Source organism: Rhinatrema bivittatum, chromosome 14, assembly GCF_901001135.1.
Source record: "Rhinatrema bivittatum chromosome 14, aRhiBiv1.1, whole genome shotgun sequence".
Classification (NCBI taxonomy): Eukaryota; Metazoa; Chordata; class Amphibia; order Gymnophiona; family Rhinatrematidae; genus Rhinatrema; species Rhinatrema bivittatum.
Window position 1 is genome coordinate 23,973,881 of NC_042628.1, and position 18,076 is coordinate 23,991,956.

The 18,076-nt window shown below is 39.7% G+C and overlaps 1 protein-coding gene across 3 annotated transcripts in view; it reads right to left on the reverse strand.

Moving 5' to 3' along the window:
- PARN (poly(A)-specific ribonuclease) overlaps nucleotides 1-18,076 on the reverse strand; it is a 185,307-nt gene that overhangs the window by 166,978 nt on the left and 253 nt on the right. For all 3 annotated transcript variants that reach the window (XM_029576561.1, XM_029576560.1, XM_029576562.1), the window contains exons 2-6: nucleotides 8,296-8,373; nucleotides 5,000-5,079; nucleotides 1,622-1,689; nucleotides 1,445-1,526; nucleotides 507-567 (exon numbers count right to left, since the gene is read on the reverse strand). In XM_029576561.1, the coding sequence (XP_029432421.1) occupies nucleotides 507-567; nucleotides 1,445-1,526; nucleotides 1,622-1,689; nucleotides 5,000-5,079; nucleotides 8,296-8,373 (369 nt within the window). The remainder of the gene's footprint in view (nucleotides 1-506; nucleotides 568-1,444; nucleotides 1,527-1,621; nucleotides 1,690-4,999; nucleotides 5,080-8,295; nucleotides 8,374-18,076) is intronic.

Here is an 18,076-nt window from a genome sequence, read left to right on the forward strand (position 1 = left end):
TTTTAAATCTGAATATAAACACAGAAGTGGACTATCTGGACACCAAACATTTGTTAGCCCCTAGCATAAGTAATAATTTACCCATGGTAATAACTTCATGACCATTCCTATTGGTATGAACCATTAGTTTCTGCTTAAAACCACACAACAGCCATTGCTTAATCTGGACAGTTACTGGGTGTTTTGGTTTACTATTTACTTTTTGTCTCCCTTCTACAGTCTTTAAAGTGTTATAAAACCAAGAACCCCGATACCACCAAGCCTGGTACAGTAAGGAGCCAAAAGCACAGCAAACTGCCTTCACTTCCTCAGGGGAAGTTTTTCTCTTTTGCACCAACCCCCCCCCCCCCCTCCCTCAATGTAACACTTACCCAAACAGTGTTATTTTCAGAAAGGCCAAACTAGGGATGGATATGCCCCGTCTACAAAGGCTACATAATATTAAATGCTAATTATAAAACAGATTCAAAACAATTTATAAAAATAAGTTTAAAAAATAAACTTACCATTCCGAAAAACTTTATTAAAATCAAACCCTTGGTTTGCCAGAAAGTCTATACTTGAACTCTGAAATGCCAAAGGGAAAAAAAAAACCATCTAAATTACACAGTATGAAACTATTCCCCGAAGGATCAAATAGAGTTATAACATAGTAACATAGTAATGAAGGCAGATAAAGACCACATGGTCTAAGTCTCTCAAACTGGACGAATCTAAGTACAGGGAACAAAGGGCAAGAAAGGCAAAACACCCAGAAGTCAGTATATTTGCACCTTCAAGATAGTACAACCTCTGATCCAACAATTCAGTTTCCTGCAAATTGTTAGTCACTATACATACAGGCCATTAAAGCCTTAGTATATACTGTAGATCAGGAAGTTTAAGGCACATGAACTGAGCACCAGAGAGGACATGTCAAAACAGTGACAGTAAGGCCAATCCTACCCTGGTACATATCTGAAAATATGGTTATTTCCTACTGACCTGATGTGACAGTTTTAGGACAACCTTGAGAAACCAAGTAACTCGTTACGTAAGGTCTTAGCAACGAACTATCACGACAGACAGATATATATGTATAGAGATACTACATCTCCCTGCATGCAGTGGGTTAAAACCACTCAGCTTGTCTGTGGGGACATGGAACTTTACATTCATCTTACCTAACAGCACAATTAAGCTGTCACCAGAAACCTAGCACATCCCAATGTACAATTACACAGCAACACCCTAGTTATTTACAGTGAGTTGATTTCACCTGCATAGCATGCTCAAGTGTTTAGGTGGTTTAATGCAAGTTTGTATAAAACTTCCAGCCTGCCACTTCTAAATAAATCTGGGATTTTAACCAAACTGCAATCTCTTGCACAGATACAATACACTGCAACAATTTCTGGTAGCTATAAGCAAGTGCACTAAATATCACACCATTTGCCTACTATACCTGACAAACAAACTTGACGTCTGGTGAACTTCTGTTGAAAGGCTTCGGAAAAATATAAAAGTTAAATGATTTTATTATGTACCTAGAGAGCAGGGAAAAGAAAACATTGAAAAAAGTGATTAGCAGTGCAAAAATAGGCAATATAAGAACCAAATATAGTAACAAATACATACATACTTGTCTTCTACGTAATCAAATTTAAAAGTGCAAAGGCCAAACTGAAAGAGTAAAAAATCCATAGAATGCTGGAAAAGAAAAGAAGAAAAGTGTAAGACTGGCACAGTACAACCAAGATACCACAGAACTCTGGAATGGTGAACTTCCTGACACAGGGATCATTTTTTCAAGTCCTCGTGTATTCCTCCCAGTAATGGACATCAATGAATAAGCACCATTATTGGACAAGAGTTGGGATCACTGGGTAGCCTACATAATTACGCCAGTCATGATTAAAGAGGCATTTACCTCTACTCCAGGGTCTAATTACCAAAACAATTCCTAGCTGCATAGGACAAAGATCATGCAAACTAAGGTGAGCCCACCTGATGACAGGACTATCACTAATGGCTTCTTAGAATTAGGGAGAGAGTTAATAAGTGTTTCACATTTTTTATTCTGCCATCTGAAAAACACATCAAAATGCATTAAAGAGGGACTTTTTTCCCACTGATTTATACAACATACTCTACATATTCATTGAAAGAACTACAGAAATATTCCAAATAAAGCAATCAAGACTTATTTTTGGCACTAAGTCTTCATATCTCTTGACCCTTTTGTAACAATCATGAGTCATTTAAAGTAAGCATCAACCAACTTTATATAGTGGGATGGCAGCTCTTGCCCATTCTTGGCAGAATTGTTCAAGGTGTTTCAAGTTGGCAGTCTTGCCATAGATTTTCTGTTGGATTCAGTCTGGGCTTTGACTAGGTCACTCAAAGGCATTCACTTTCTTCTTACTGAGTCACTCCATTGCTGCTTTTGCTTTGTGCTTAGAATCATTGCCCTGCTGAATGGTGAATCTTCTCCCCAGTCCCAGGTCTATGACATACTGAAACAGGTTTTCCTCCAGGATAAGAACATAAGAAAATGCCATACTGGGTCAGACCAAGGGTCCATCAAGCCCAGCATCCTGTTTCCAACAGTGGCCAATCCAGGCCATAAGAACCTGGCAAGTACCCAAAAATTAAGTCTGTAATTTGCACTATCCATATTTCCTTTAATTTTTCACAAGCCTCTGTCCCAACTACTGCAAAGAATCCCCCACAACATAAATGCTACCATTTTGCTATAGTGTGGGAATGCTGTTAGTAGGGTAACATGCTCTATTTTATACCACACATCACTTAGCATGGAGACCAGAAGTTCTGCTTTGCTCTCCAAGCACAACCTTCTCCCGCATGCATGCAGTGTCACGTATTTCTTAGCAAACTCCTTGTGGCACCTCATATGGCTTCTCTTCAGCAGTGGCTTCCTTCTCGTCACCCTCTCAGACGAGCCATGTTTATTGAAGTCAATGTTTTTTTCCCCCTTTATCAGTCAGAAAACGATGTAGTTAAATCATAGGCTTCAGTGACCTTCTACAGCAGTTTCCTTAACCCGAGGCCACAGACTTCAGAGGGACAGCCTGATCACAGCAGTGTCTGGGTGATGCCAAAAACGTTTTCCACTTTAGGATGGACTGGACAGTGCCCCAAGGAATATTCAAACATTGAAATGTTCTTATAACTTCCCCTATCAATTTGTACCTTTTGGTATAACCTTATTCAGAGTACTGGGTATCTCTGTTCAGCATACAATTTTTGACTTCTATGAAGTGAATTTGAGGCAGAAGATATCAGCTTGATCCTTCACCCAATCAGATCAATTACTGTGATTGGAAACAAGAGGGTTCTATTTAGATTATGTACCTTGTTAATGCAGTTTTTTGAAGGAGCTAATTTGGGTTTGCCATAAAGGGTGTAACGAGATAGCAATCAAGACTGAGGCAGATATTCAGCACTTCTTAGCCAGATACGTTTTGACTTATTCAGCCACTACCATTTATCTGGATATCTGCCTGGATTCAGCCAGATAACTACTTAGCTAGCTAAATATAGTTAGGTACTCCGGGGAGAAGCTGAGTTAGCCAGATAACTTATCTGGCTAACTCTGGAGAGGCCAAAGACCTGTCCTAAAGTTATAGATACACTTATCCAATTAACCTTAGAAGAGCTAGGTACATTCAGTAGTGCTCTTCTGCTACTGAATATACAGACTAAGTTAGTCAGATAGGTTTTCTTGGCTGCCTAGCCAAGCCACACAGCAGTTCAAAATAGACTTCTGTTTATTCTTTATTAAGTCTGGAATATTTCTATAATTGTTCTTTCAAGGTGAGAGTGTAGATTGTTGTGTAGATCAGCAAAAAAAAAAAAAAAAAATTAAAACAGCATGTAAAAAATGTACAAAAGGTATGAAGATTTGTACAAGACTATAGCTACAAATGAAGTCAATGCACCATAGCCCAAGCTGCAGCAGGGTCTGACTGAGGAAGGAGCACAAAGAAGGAAGGTGAAGCTGTTAGATGAAAAAAATCTTAAATACATAGCACTGGATAGGTTTTTACAATACACCATGATACAAGTAAAGAAGTGGTTGCAGAAACTTCTCTTCATACAATGAATATTGTACCAGCAGAAATTATAGAAACTTCCCTTCAAGAAAATTACACAAAGTAAATTTTGGCACATCGGGCAAAGATCAAACCATGTGCATGCTCTTGTCAATTAGGATTAAAAAGCCTTGAAAGATGGCAAAGATTTGGCAATTCCGGCTGAAGCACAAAGCTAGTTTTAGTTTATTTTCCCCCAAAGAAATAGATGTTAATTATAACCAACAAAAACAGGAGAAAATCATGAGGGAGAAGGGGTTTACATAGGCTTTTTTGACATTTGGATGATTATATAACAAATAATAAATTCAGGGAAAATAAACAGAAAAACAAAAACCCTGCACAACAGCACAGTGTCCTTTGCTTAGCCTTCACTGTCTTGGGTGCCCAGTGCTCTCTACTGGAAAATTTGGGGATACAAAAATTGGCATGTCCAGTTGCTATTTAAATTGCTTACACTATGTACTGTAAAGCTGCAAATAGCTTTTTGTTTATCCGTTATTCTAATGCACTGTAAACCACTTTGGGTGAATTTTGCATTCAAAAAAGTGGATAATAAATCCAAATACAATTTAAATTGTATCACGATATTTGTTTAAAACAAAAAAGTGACCCTATGGGAGTACTCAACCATCAATTTATCAGTTCCAGAATTCAGCTTATCTTTGGATTTACAGAAGTCTCAGGACGACACTAAAAATCTAGATTAAAGTTTAACTTTCTTCCCCTACTTGTAGGCCAGACTTACTAAGCATTTTCCCCCCATAGACACAAGATGGGAAAAACCCTTTGGTCCTATAATTTCAATAAAGCCACAAATGAGACTTTACATGTTCTTGCCAATGATCAATAGCCAAGTGACCTATGCTCCCCCGTTATTTTCCTGCACCTGGCTATAAGCTTACCTTTTTAAGCTTCTGGTATCTTTCTTCTGGAGTGTCAAAGCCATTTGTTAATGCACTAACAGATGGTCCATCACTTATTCCTAAAATGACATTAAGATGCTATGATTTAAAAATCCACAGCTCTAGCCAATCAACTGGTGGGCATTGTGGGACCAAAGAAAGAAGTTACCATGAAATTTGCATATTTCACATGCAGGGACTAGCCTGGTCATACTCAGAGAACTGCGTGCATCTATGAACCAAACGAAAAATGGAAACCAAGCAACAAAATGGATCCTGCAGAGATATCTGCAATTGGTGAATAGACTGGGCAACTTTCTTCACTTTACTGGTATAGAGTCACAGACTTGCTGAATTCTGCAGTCTTGATCAGCTTTGCATCAAAATTTAGAGGCCCATTCTGGTTAATTATTTTATTTAGGAATGTTTCTTTGGAAGTCATTTAGAATATTGGTTAATGCAGCACAGAATTTTTTTTTTTTTTAATTATTAACTGGTTGTCTTCCAGCACACATTTTTCATGTGAATAAAGCATGACTATGGCTTCTAAGAAGCAGCTTCTGAAGCCCACCAATCCTATACAGACTGACTGTGGTATGCCCAATCAATACCTACTTTAAGATCCTATGCAGTCATGAGACCAAATCAGGTCTAGAAAAGACTTAAAAATTGGCTAAAGACAAAAAGGACTAGAAACCATGTTTGCAGCTTACTAAGTGTCTTGTACCTTTGCATGTCATGAATTTGTCTGTTGCCTAAGCCATGGGTGTAGCTAGATCTGTGTGAATAGTTCCTATCTAACATACAGAAGACTGGCTAGTTATTCTCATCTGTTGAGTATTTAGATTGCAATGTGTCCTTAAAAATGGAAGTTGGGATTAAACTGGCATAAAATGTTAAGGCATTTGAACAAATAATTTTCTTATGTCAAACAAGCTAAAACAATGTCTAATGTAGCTGAAACTATTTTGCTTTACCTGCTACAATAAATATTCCTATATACCATGAAGGGTGTAAATAAGAGATCCTTCAGGTCAATTTTGGGTGGTATTACAAATTGAAGTAACCATTAAAATACATTGCGTCTGTTTCCTCACTGTGTTATCACTAAGTAAAATTACATGTGTTGTGTAAAAAAAAGTGTACAAGTACATACATTAGCCAGCTGTGATTGAGAGAGGGTGGTCCCAGGAGAGAAAAAGTTGGGATGAGAGCACATACATGAAAGTGTTATTTTGGTCCTGTTACTTAACAGGCCTTTTCCTTAGTATTCACAATAAAGCTATTTTAATTAAATACCTGTCAACATTAAAAGACTGGCATTCTACCCTGGACTGCTGGTTGTTAGCCAACAGAAAAAAAAAAAAAAAAAAAAAAAAAGAGTCATACTGTATGCTTTAGTGCTGTTATGGAACCAGTTGGTTTATTATTTCAACACTCTGCTTTGTATACATTTGTTTAACAACTTATAAGCCTGTGGGTTCAAATTACTTGCTCCTAGAAATGTACAAGGGTCATATTTGTATGCAAGTATATTATGTAACTATCACCAAATCAAAAACATTCACACAAAATAATCAGCCTATTTTGGGGTAGGATGCAAAAAGATGGCATTCCAGCCAATGCACCGCATTGCCTGCAATTCAATGCTCATTTTGCATTCAAATTTTACTGATAATCCAGTAAGAAGTTTTACATTCACAAAATAAGTATTACTCCCATTTTAGAAAGCTCACTGCCCTCACATAGAAATCCCAGGCAAATGAGGGCATTAAGTATTACTCCCTGATACAAAGCAGTGAGTAGGGCCAGCTGTCATTTTCTTAGTGCTGAAAACTTAACTCCAGGTCAGAGATGGCATTAAGTTCCCAGCACTACAGAGCTGGCACTTAAAATGGGTTAAAAGACAAAGTTTGCAAATCGAATACACTTTGCGGATAAGTAATGACCTATTCAGGTAAGTGTTGCTGTTACTTAGCTGGACAAGTCAGTATATCTGGTTATTTGGCACAGGGTGCCACTACTTACTCAGATAAGTACCAGTTGAGGGAAGCAGAGCAGGGGGAATGGGGGCTCAGCAGTAGGAGAGAGGCAAAACCAGTCAGCTGCTGCTCCAGGCTGGTGGCATCTGCTGCTAGAAGATGGGCTCCAGAGAAGGTGCTGTCAGGATACATCTCCCCACTTTCCTGAGTTAAAGTGTGCGCTCGGCCAATACCAAATGCATATTTTACAGTTTTGCTTTTTTTTTTTACTCCTGATGCATTGCATAACATTAGCTTACTGCATCAGGAGTTAAAAAATGTAACCTGTGCAGTGATGTTGGAAGCCAGCATACAGTTTTTCTTAAACAATTTATTGCATCAGCCTGTTAGTAAACCATGGCACATAGAACACAATGTCGCCTATAAGAAAATAAATGGGGGTGCAAACCATTAAGAGGGATGCTTAGGTTTCAGTATGACAGCTGTTGAAGCCTGAGATTGGTATTAAGTTTCCTGTCTGAAGCAGCTGAACTACTTGTTAAGGTGTTGCTATGCAGCTGGGGGCCTGGGTGAATTCCGGAAACTTACCAGAAATGAGTTAATCTGGAATTGTTTTTCCACCTACTTGTTGCTCCTTTTGAATTTGCTAACCGGAGAATGTCTAAGTTTTATTATATTGTGTTTATTTTATAACTATTGACCTGAAAGTGCAAGTGTTTAAGAGCCAGAAGTCACAGTTAAGGATGTGAGAAGTCTGGTTGGACAGTTTCTGGCCTTTGGGATCCCAAACCAATGCATCATTTTCCAATGCAAATCAAAAAGGCCATTTAAAGGAAATGAACTGTCATTATCCTTTTTAGTTTTAGCCTACTCCTTTTCACTGGTAAGGAAAGGTGAGTTGTATTCAGGTACTGTTGTTATTTCCCTATCCCCAAGGAGTTTACAATCTAAGCGCCACATCTGCTAAGCATTTTTCCCCATCGAAAAAAAAAATGGGAGAAAACCTTTGGTAGACAGGCTCCTAATGCAGCAGCAAAGGGAGACGTGACTTGCCCAGGGTCACAAGATCATCAGTGGGATTTGAGCTTGGTTTCTCGGTGGCAGCAGCTACAGGGGGGGGAAGGAAGGTGAGAACTTCAGAGTGGGATAGCCAAGGGAAACTTGTCATTCTGTTGCATAGCACCATGGCAAACTGAGGGCCCCCACAAAAGATTTAACAGACCCATTTTTCCCTACAAGACTTGCTCAGGACTAAATGGATAAGTTAATGGTTAACCTTCAATACCCATTTGTAAAATAAATGGTGGCCAATACCTGAAAATTCTCCATCAATAGCCAAGAAATCTGCTTCTTTAATTGCTTCACATACTTTTGGTAAATTGTGCTTAAAATCTGCAAACATGACAAAAAACAAGGATACATATTACCACATATACTGTACAAACAGTCCAAAGAAAAGCAAGCAACATGATCTAACAGAAGAATAAGCCTGGGCAGAAAACTGGCAGCTGCGTTACAACGTAGACAAGTGTATGGCAATGGACATACAGGGTGGCCCATGGAAAAGTAGCCCACCTCCAATAGCCGTGCCGGGGGCATGGGCCACCCTGTAGAAAGAAAAAAAAACATATGGACATTACTATTGGACAAGTATGAAAACGTAGTCATTTGCAAAGTTGGTTAACTGAGAAGGCCTCCGTGAACTTCTAACCTTCTAACTTCCTAACAGCCATTTGTACAGAGTGACCGCTGAGAAGGAAAAAAAAAACAGCTGCATAATGGTCTGCAGATACAGTAGGAAAAAAATCCCTTTCCCCACCTTAAAGGAAATTTAAGCCATTGGCAATATTTTAGTACTTTTATCTAGAAGCACAGCTATGATGAAGAACCTTTCTGCTAAAGAATGCTGTCCCAATTTGCTTTTGAAATTTAGTTTTATAGTAAATTGTATTGCATTAAATTAAGCGATGTGCAACATGACAACTTCCTCTATTGGTGAAATGTCTATGCCACGACACCACGAAGAGAAAAATCCTCAAGGTGGTGAAGTTTCTTCCCTTCACTTTGTTGGGGTTAGTACAGAGCTGGAGCAGACATGGGCATTAACCTAGCATTAGCAGTAAGGACTCGTCTGTCAGGTTAAGGGCTGTTAGCCTCTGTCCAGCATACAGAAACTCCTGGATGTTATGAACACAGTTATTCTCCCATAGAAGAAAAACTCTGCCCAGCAGCTTCAAGAATATTTGGTATGGATCATGGAAATCTAACCAGCAGCTAAATAAAAAAAAAATCTCCCTTCAGCATGCTGTTAAGCTGCATGACTAAGTCAAGGACAGTATTATTCTCCAACAAGAGATGGTACTCCCACACCTGCAGAGACCATGCCTCACTTTCCTGCAAGAGATAACCAATTCCTGCATCAGCTCATGCATGGATCAAAGGATCTCAACTGCTAACTGGAACAATAAGGAAAGTCTCTGGCCTGGCATACAGCACTGACTCTGCAACAATGGGCTAGAGTAAAATCTCAGCAACTGACTACTGACCAGACAACAGCAGCCTTCACTTCTGGCCAAAGAACAATTAGCTGGCTTGGGCAAGAGAGAAGCCTACTTATCTGCTCACTAGGGAGAGTAACGGTTCTGTATGGAACTGGCTTGCCGTAGTTTCTACTTTTGTGTTTGTCTAGGTACAAGGGTTACAGTTACAGACTACTGGTTGATCACTCTTGTGACTATTCCCACGTGTGTATGGTAGTCATGTTAATGGCTGTCACAACTTTAGAGCCTGCCCTTTTGTTTTGTTGCTTCTGAGAAAAAAAATACCCAAAGAGATTCCTATTAAGATCTATTCATATATGTATAAAACATTCCACTAAAATGTTATAGAAAGATATGTATAAAATACATCCACTTTCAATCTCTTTGGACCAAATAGAAAAAGTTTGGTTACAGTGGAAAATTAGAGTATTATACCTGGGACCTGCTACTTTTATAATAATTTCTGCTAAAATGCTCCCCTATTATAAATCAAAGAACTTTCTTTGAAACACTGACCCATATCAGGTATTGAGATGTCCACTAGCAAGCATTGCTATATGAATGTTTAGAAGACACTACTATGACTAATGGCATAGAAAGACAGACTAATACGATCTTTGCTTCTAGTGGGGAGACATTTATAGCAGAAATATTGCAAAAGTATTGGGTCCTATGTATAATGGTCTCTAATTTTCCAGTTAAGGCAATTGTTTTCCTATTTGGTCCCAAACAATAGACTGGATGATTCCAGTCTATTGCATGTACATTTTTTTTATCTCTTTATAATCATACCAAAAAGTGGGAAAGGATTAGGTTAATCAGGTGTCTCAAAGTGATATTTATGTATTTAAAGCTTTTTTATACAGACATTAGAAGGACATCACATCTGTTTACATGTAACATTTGGGGAAACATTACAAAGAACTCAGTAACTTTACAATAAATGAAAAACGAGGAGTATCAGTATAAAATCTAGATAATGTACATAAGTGCAAAATGTTAAAGCATTTTTATATAGTTACTTTGCCCTATCAACTGACAGCTTGCATTACACAAATTTTAATCCAAAAAAAGTTATTTATTCAATTTCTAATTATTAAAAATCAAAAAAGCTCATTTAAAAACAGATCACATAAGGTCTTTAAAATATGCAGAACACTTCTTACCAGAATTCCATTCAAAAATTATCTCAATTCGAAAATATTGAAAACATAGTAAAGATACATCACATGAATCAGGTCAGTGTAAGGGACTAACAAGATAATGATGCAAATTTCTCAAGACAAGACAAGTTAGCAGTCCAAGATGGTGATTCAAAGTGGCAAGAAAAACCCATGTCAAAGCCAACTAGAATCCAGACATCAATGTTTTGGCAAATGTATTGCCTGCCTCAGAGGGGAGGGGGATGTTCTCACTTGCAATTTCATCATTCTAAGAGTTGAAGCACCTCCATAGTATATCTGGGTGTGCAGCCACTTGAGTACCTTTAATGTGGCCTCTGTAGCAGGATATAGAAGTGACCTGTACCTTCAGGTCCTTTCATAAAAAGTCTAAGATTCTGAGATATCCAATCTCCAAGGAAGACTATGCTCCCAGCAGAACCTTTCAAATAGACAGCAAACCTGAATATAGGTTTTTTGTGCCCTTGGCATGGTTGCTATAACTGATGGAATAGCCCATCCCTCATAGGCACACACTTTCAAAGGCCAGACCACAAGAGAAAACAGTCTGCCATTAGTACTGGACCCTGCCACAACAGATTGGGTTCCTTGGAGATGTAGAGGGGTTCTAACTAAGTCTTACTGCATCTGCCTACCATGATCTTCTTGGTCAATCCTATGCTACCAGATCACCATTTTGGGGTGATCCTCTATTCTCTTACCCTGCCTATGAGAGTGGGAAGACATCCAGAAGACTTCCCCTGGCCAAGGCTAATCAAGGCACCTATTCCAATGGACTTTACTTCCATCCAGTGGCTGAAAAATATGCCAGCTTTGGCATTTGCTCAGGTTGCCATCAGATCTATGAACGGGGTAGCCCACGCTAACATCTAGAAGACTGCCTGGCAGAGTTCCCATTCCCCAGAGTCAAGCCTGTTTCTGCTGAGTAAAACAGTTTGGATATTTGTTTCTTGCAATATGAGATGCTGATAGCTTTCTCTCCTTCCACTTCAACAGCATGCCCATTTCCTCTGCAAGCACTCCCTTATTTGTTCATATATGCCACTGCTGCAGTACTGTCTGAGAGAACTCTGACTGCCTTCCTTTTATCCCTGGGAGGAAGTTCTGCAGTGCTAGACTGATGGCCTGTATCTCTAATCTGTTTATTGACCATGATGCCTCCCTCCTTTGTCCAGCTGCCCTGAGCTAGCTGGCTCTCAACAATGCACTCCCCATCTAAGTATGCTGGCATCCATGGTTAAGATGATCCAATTGGAGGCTCCAGATCAATCCCTTCACTATGTTGCAGGGGTTTACCCACCATCCCAGACTTTTTGCTGCTAGGAAGACCCAACAGTGGAGATCATAATTCTCAGAGGTAGGGGGGTGGGGGATCAACTCAACAAGGGATTGCTGTCATGGGCACAGGCACCCTGGCCCATGGGACTAGTGACTGCCATCAGACCCAATAGCTGAAGATATGAGACTATCTTGGGACTTTGGGAGCAGGAAGATTCAACTTGAGCTATCAGCTTGGCTATCTTCTTGGGAGACTGGATCCACCACCCCTCCACTGTGTCAAGGAGTATCCAAAAGCTCCAGTGATTGAGAGGGTTCTCGTTTGCTCTTTGTATAATTTCCCACCTAATCTTACATCTCCAGAAGATTAAGCACCGTGGTCCATGCCTGCCAGTTCTTCTGGGCAGATTTGGCCCTGATGAGCCAATCTAGATAAGGGGTACCACTAGGTCCTTTTTGCACAAGGCCACAATTACAGCCACCATGACTTAATAAAGGTCCTTGGGGGCAGTCGCAAGCCCAAAGGGTAGCTCCTGGAAGTGAAAATACTAACCAAGAACATGTGATATGGGAAGACCGATGGGAGCTTTGAATAGGAATATGGAGATAAGCCTCCACCAAATGCAGAGATGAAAAACTCCCTTTTCACACCACTGCCATGACTGAATGAAGAAACTCCATTTGGAAGCCCAGTACTGCAAAAACTTGTTGACCCCTTTTAGAACTAGTACAGGCTGGAAGGTGCTGTCCTTCAAGACTATAAAATAACGTATGCCCTCTGTTCCCAGGGCAGAACAGGAACTATGGCCTGTAGGTCTTGTAATTTTTGTAGGATAGTCCTTACTGTTTCCCTCTTTACAGTAACTTGTATTCCATCTATTGCCAGGACAACTGTTCTAGGTGAATCACAAAATTACTAAATCCCTCAAAAATCAATTCAGAAGAGAGATGTGAAAAGAAGGCCGTGATAACACTAAATTGTCAGTCTTAGCAACATTTAACAAAACATTTTCCCTTCACCTAGTGAATCAGAAGCTGCAGACATCTGAAAATTAGAAATAGAATATTTCTGATCCAATTCCTTTAAAATAAAAATCAGCCACAGAAGTTGACAGTTTGTGCTGTATCCTACCCAGAATCCACATCGATGATTCAAGATAATATACTTGCTCCCCCAGCCAAAGCAGAGGGCAATGTTGCAGTGGCATCAAAAGCATCAAGGCTTATTGGTTAAGGAAAATAATCCCCATCCCCTGGCCCATCAAAAGGAATAAGCCTTACTTATTGGTATGTGGTGGGGAATCACCTGGCTGTCCTACCCCAGTACAGATGCCAGAATCATTAGTGCCTAAGGCCTAGCAACCCTGAAAACATTATCCTTGGGGGTTTGGTTTCTCTTAAAACCTTCACTAGCTTGTCCAGCTCTTCCCCAAATATCAAAACCCTTCTAAAGGGAAGCTTGCAGAGCAATGTCTTAGATGCCAAATCCACTGCTCAGTTCTGTATCCAAAGGAGTCTCCTGGCCACTACCCTCAAGGTTACTGCCTTAGAGGATATCCTGACCAGGTCATTCATTCAGACATGCTGCTTCTGCATGCTCCAATAACTGCTGCATCCAGCATACTACTGCTCGGGCTACACAGACTCTACAAATAGACATTTAGTTATTTTTAAAATGCTTGTAGTCATGGCATTTTTTGTGAAGTCCTGCTTTAGGATAGCCTTGATCTTTCTATCCTGTGGACCCTTCAAGGACATGCCTCCCTCCACTGTAGTAGTGGTCTTGCAGGTTACAGCTGAAATCAGTGCATCTACCCTGGGTATTAAGAGATTATTTTTATTCTCCCCTAACTGCTTCCTAAGATTCCCTTCCTGGGTATCCCATTACACAAGCACCATCCACTTCAACGTCTGGTGTAAAAGGAAAGCCTTCAAGGGTCTTCCTATACTTTGCAGAATGGGCTTTCTCTCCATTAGGTCTTCCAGTTTGGTGCTCACTATCATTAAGGCAGACAACACATTGGTAATGAAGGCTGAGAGCTACTCTATGAAAAAGGACCTAGCTACTCCATGAAAAAGGACCTAGCTAGACTCATCCTCTTCAGAAGAGTATTGCCCCTCCTCTTGAGAGCTTGTAGATGGTATTACAGACTCACCCCCTGACCAGGACCCCTTCATGGATTCAGGGGTGGTTGCTGAGACTGGAGAGATGGAGGCCCTTATGGTCCCAGATCTGGGCCAATTAAAAAAAAAAAAAAAAAAAAAAGGGAACCATCCCTGGCTTCTGCATGTGCAGAAAGCCTGGCACATAAGCACCACAAATTCCAAGGAAACTCTTCCTTTAGGATCTCTGGGTAAACCTCTCCAAAGCCCCTGCACAGTCATCCCTACAGAGTAAGGTATTTTGCTCCCTGCCCAGCTCCTGGCAAAACCCTCTACAGAAAGGCCATGAGGGGCCTAGCTCACCTGGGATGAAAGAATGTTCCTATTCTGGTGTGGGTTAGGACAGGACCAATACTGGCCTATTCCCCTTTTTTTTTTATATGTCCTTCCTCTAACCAGGAAGCAGCCTCCTTGCTGTATTTCTAAAAGAGTACATTTCTCTTAAAAATGTAAACCGTTGTGATGGCATGTCTGAACGACGGTATAGAAAAATTGATAAACAGATAAAATAAGTCTCTCCAGAGTAGATGACTCTGGTCCCCATTGCTCTTAGACTCCAGTAGTGAGTGCCATAAAGAAGGCACAACAGAAACCATACTTTCTGGAATTTTGGAGATTTTACAGAAGGAATAACCAATACATTCTTCCTTGTGACCTCAAAGGAAGAGCAGAAACAGTTTTCTCTGAAAGACAGCTGGGAGCATTACCCTGCAGAAGTTTAAAAAATATGGTAAGAATTAAAGAGTGGCCTTGTAATTTTGATTTTAATTTTTTAAAGCAGTTGAAGTTTGAAAATCAAATGACCATAGCCCACTAAGGACCCCTGAGGGGGAAGTAGCCAGTAGAGGTTAATATTCTGTACTTGGCCAGTCCTGTCCCCAGATCCAGGCTTCTCCTACTCTGGACAACTGTCCTATTTTACTCTATAACCAACCATTTTAGCCTGACAAAACTGATCTTGAGAGACAAAGCGCTTTCACTCACTTCACAGTATTCTGGTAATTCCCTTCATAAAACTGGTAACAAGGTGTCCTTTATGCAGGACAGTCCTGTTTAAGAAGCTGTCCTATGCCCTGCATATGCATAAGGACTATGGGGACTATTGGGCATAGGACTATGCCCAATAGTCCTATTTTACCCTATAACTGGCTATTGTAGCCCGACAAAACTGATCTTGTGAGAAAAGCACTTTCACTCACTTCATGGTATTCTACATATGCAGTCATTCACAGAAATTGCAGGAATACTTCTATAGGAAGAGAACCAAGATGCTTCTTTGTCATAGGGCCTTATTTATTTATTTTAAGTTTTTCTATACCAACATTCATTGTTGGACATATCGGTTTACAGGCAACCTGGAGTCAGCAACAGAGCTTTACAGTGTAACCAATATAACAATTTTTACAGAATAACTATGACAGTTTAATAGTTTAACAGAAACATATGGTTTTCATATAATCACAAAATGGGAACAATCCTTCAGTACATCAGGCTCTCAATTTGCAAATGCAGCCAGATTTCAGTCAAATATAGCGTCTACAAACCATACAACAGAGTTGTAGACAGGCCAGATTTACTAAGCTTCTCTTCCAGTAGAGACAAAATAGGAAAAAAATCTTTAATAAATCAGATCCCCGTGAAGCCAAGGGATAAAGAAGAAAAATGTTATATATTAAAACAGTACAACTATCATGGTGACAACTACAAAATATTTAAACTATATGCCACAAAGTCAAACCTTCCACAAATAGAACAAGAAAAAAATTGCAGAGTAATTCATGAGTCAGAAGGTTTGTTTTTTGTTTTGTTTTTTTAAATAAAAACAAAAGTTATAAACATGTTATAAGTTGATATAAGTACAGTCTCATCACCACCAACCTGAGCAAGAGGCAGAGGCCATGCTGTTGCAGTAGCCCTGCCCTCCAGCATCTAACATAATATCCCATGCCACAGGAGCTCTTGTGGGGCAAGAGCTGCAGCATCCCATGCACACAGACATCTGCACCCAGATAGAAGGCAGAGTGCTCCCCATTCCCTCTCCCAACTCTTCAATATTTCAGGGGGTGAATCACATGGGCCCCACACACCCACAGGGTCAATCCTGCCCCAGGACACAGTTACAATCTAGAAGTGACATATGAAATATCTTTCATGATTAAGACATTCTTGGGGGTCAATATACAAACAGTATGTTTTTGTTTACAAAAAAAGCACTAAAAATAAAATTTTACTTTAAAAAATTTATATCACTGATTTCAAGCACTAATTATTTAGGCAAATATCAGATATATAGGCCGCCCCATTATAAGTAGCACTATACTCCAGTACCAAATATCAGTATTAGTTTTACATCTTGCATACTTGAATGCTAAGGGACATATGACAGGTTATTAACTACAAACTGTCTTCCAAAACACAAAACAGGGAAACGTGTTGACGAGCATTAGTTTTCTACACCAGGTGCTAAAAGCATGTCTTACCCTCTATCCTAACAGACAGTCATATTTAAAGCCACAGCTACATAAAGCTGTACAGTATGTTTTAGGACCTTCATTTTATAATAAAGCCATCAGAAGAAAGTCAGTTACAGTGGGGGAAAGACTACCCCCCCCCCCAATAATTTTCTCCTGTTTTTCTTGGTTGCAATAAATGCTGATAACTGCTTTGGGGGGGGGGGGGGGGGGGGGGGAAGCTGAAAACAAAAGTTGCTAAGCATATTTTACATAAAAAGTGCTAAACATAAGCCTCACCCCTCATAACATAAGAACAATGACTTGCCATACTGGTTCAGACCAAGGATCCGTCAAGTGCAGTATCCTGTTTCCAACAGTGGCCAATCCAGGTCACAAGAATCTGGCAGGATACCAAGAGGTAGATAATTCCAAGCTGCTTATCCCAAGAATAAGAAGTGTGTATCTTTACCGCCACCTTAATGTTTTTTGGACAAGTTCCTGGAGGAAAAGCCCATAAACCATTAAGGTGGAGTTACAGATAGCCACCTTGATTTGGGGGGTGGGGGGGTACCTTTATTTTATAAACACTGAAAATGAAGAATCCCTGAGATATCAGCAGGTTTCTTGTCAGTACATTTGCATTCTGTTTTTATGTCTGAGGTTCTTTTAATATGTTTCCTATGTTTTTTATTAATTTGCTTGGTTTTTATTTTCTCTCATTACTATATGTATATTTGTATGGACTCTAATTTGAACTGTAGAATATGTGGAAGACAAGTCTTTTAAATAATCAACTGGCAGTAAACATTGCAAAAATCTTACATAATGCACCAAATTCTGGAACTACACCACTTCACCTACTCCATATACTAATTCACCTGACGTCCCAACTATTGCAACAACTGAATAGCTAAACGACCAAGATGGGCCCAGTTACTTTTAAAGATATATAGATACCACTTTCTTTAATCACTTTCTGGTTGTTGCATAACACTGCCTACAAATTAGTTATAACACAAACAAGATGTTTTTCCTACAGAGAAAAAAAAAATCGGCGTATAAACAAGGCTGACGTGTTTAGTAAAAGCAACTCGCATTTACAACCTCTTGAATCTGCAAGACATCTCAGACTGAAAGTTCCCTCCCAACGGAAGGGTATACACTAAAGAGCATTATTGACTGAAATACTAGAAAGGCATGATGATAGAAAGCCATCTATCACTTAACATGCTTTAAAGCAAATACAGTTTTTGTTCAGCCAGAAAGGAAAATGGCCTCTTTCCACCCTAAAAAAAAAAAAAAAAAAAGTACTTGGAAATTGTACATGCACTAAGCACCCTGAGAGCCCAGGCGGGTACGATAGCCATCAATGTCAGAGCTGAAAACCCTAACATGTTACATCACACAGCACAGTAAACACCTCTTATACATCCTGACAGCAGCAGGAGGAGGCAGCGAGCACTTCCCAGTGCAAAAAAAA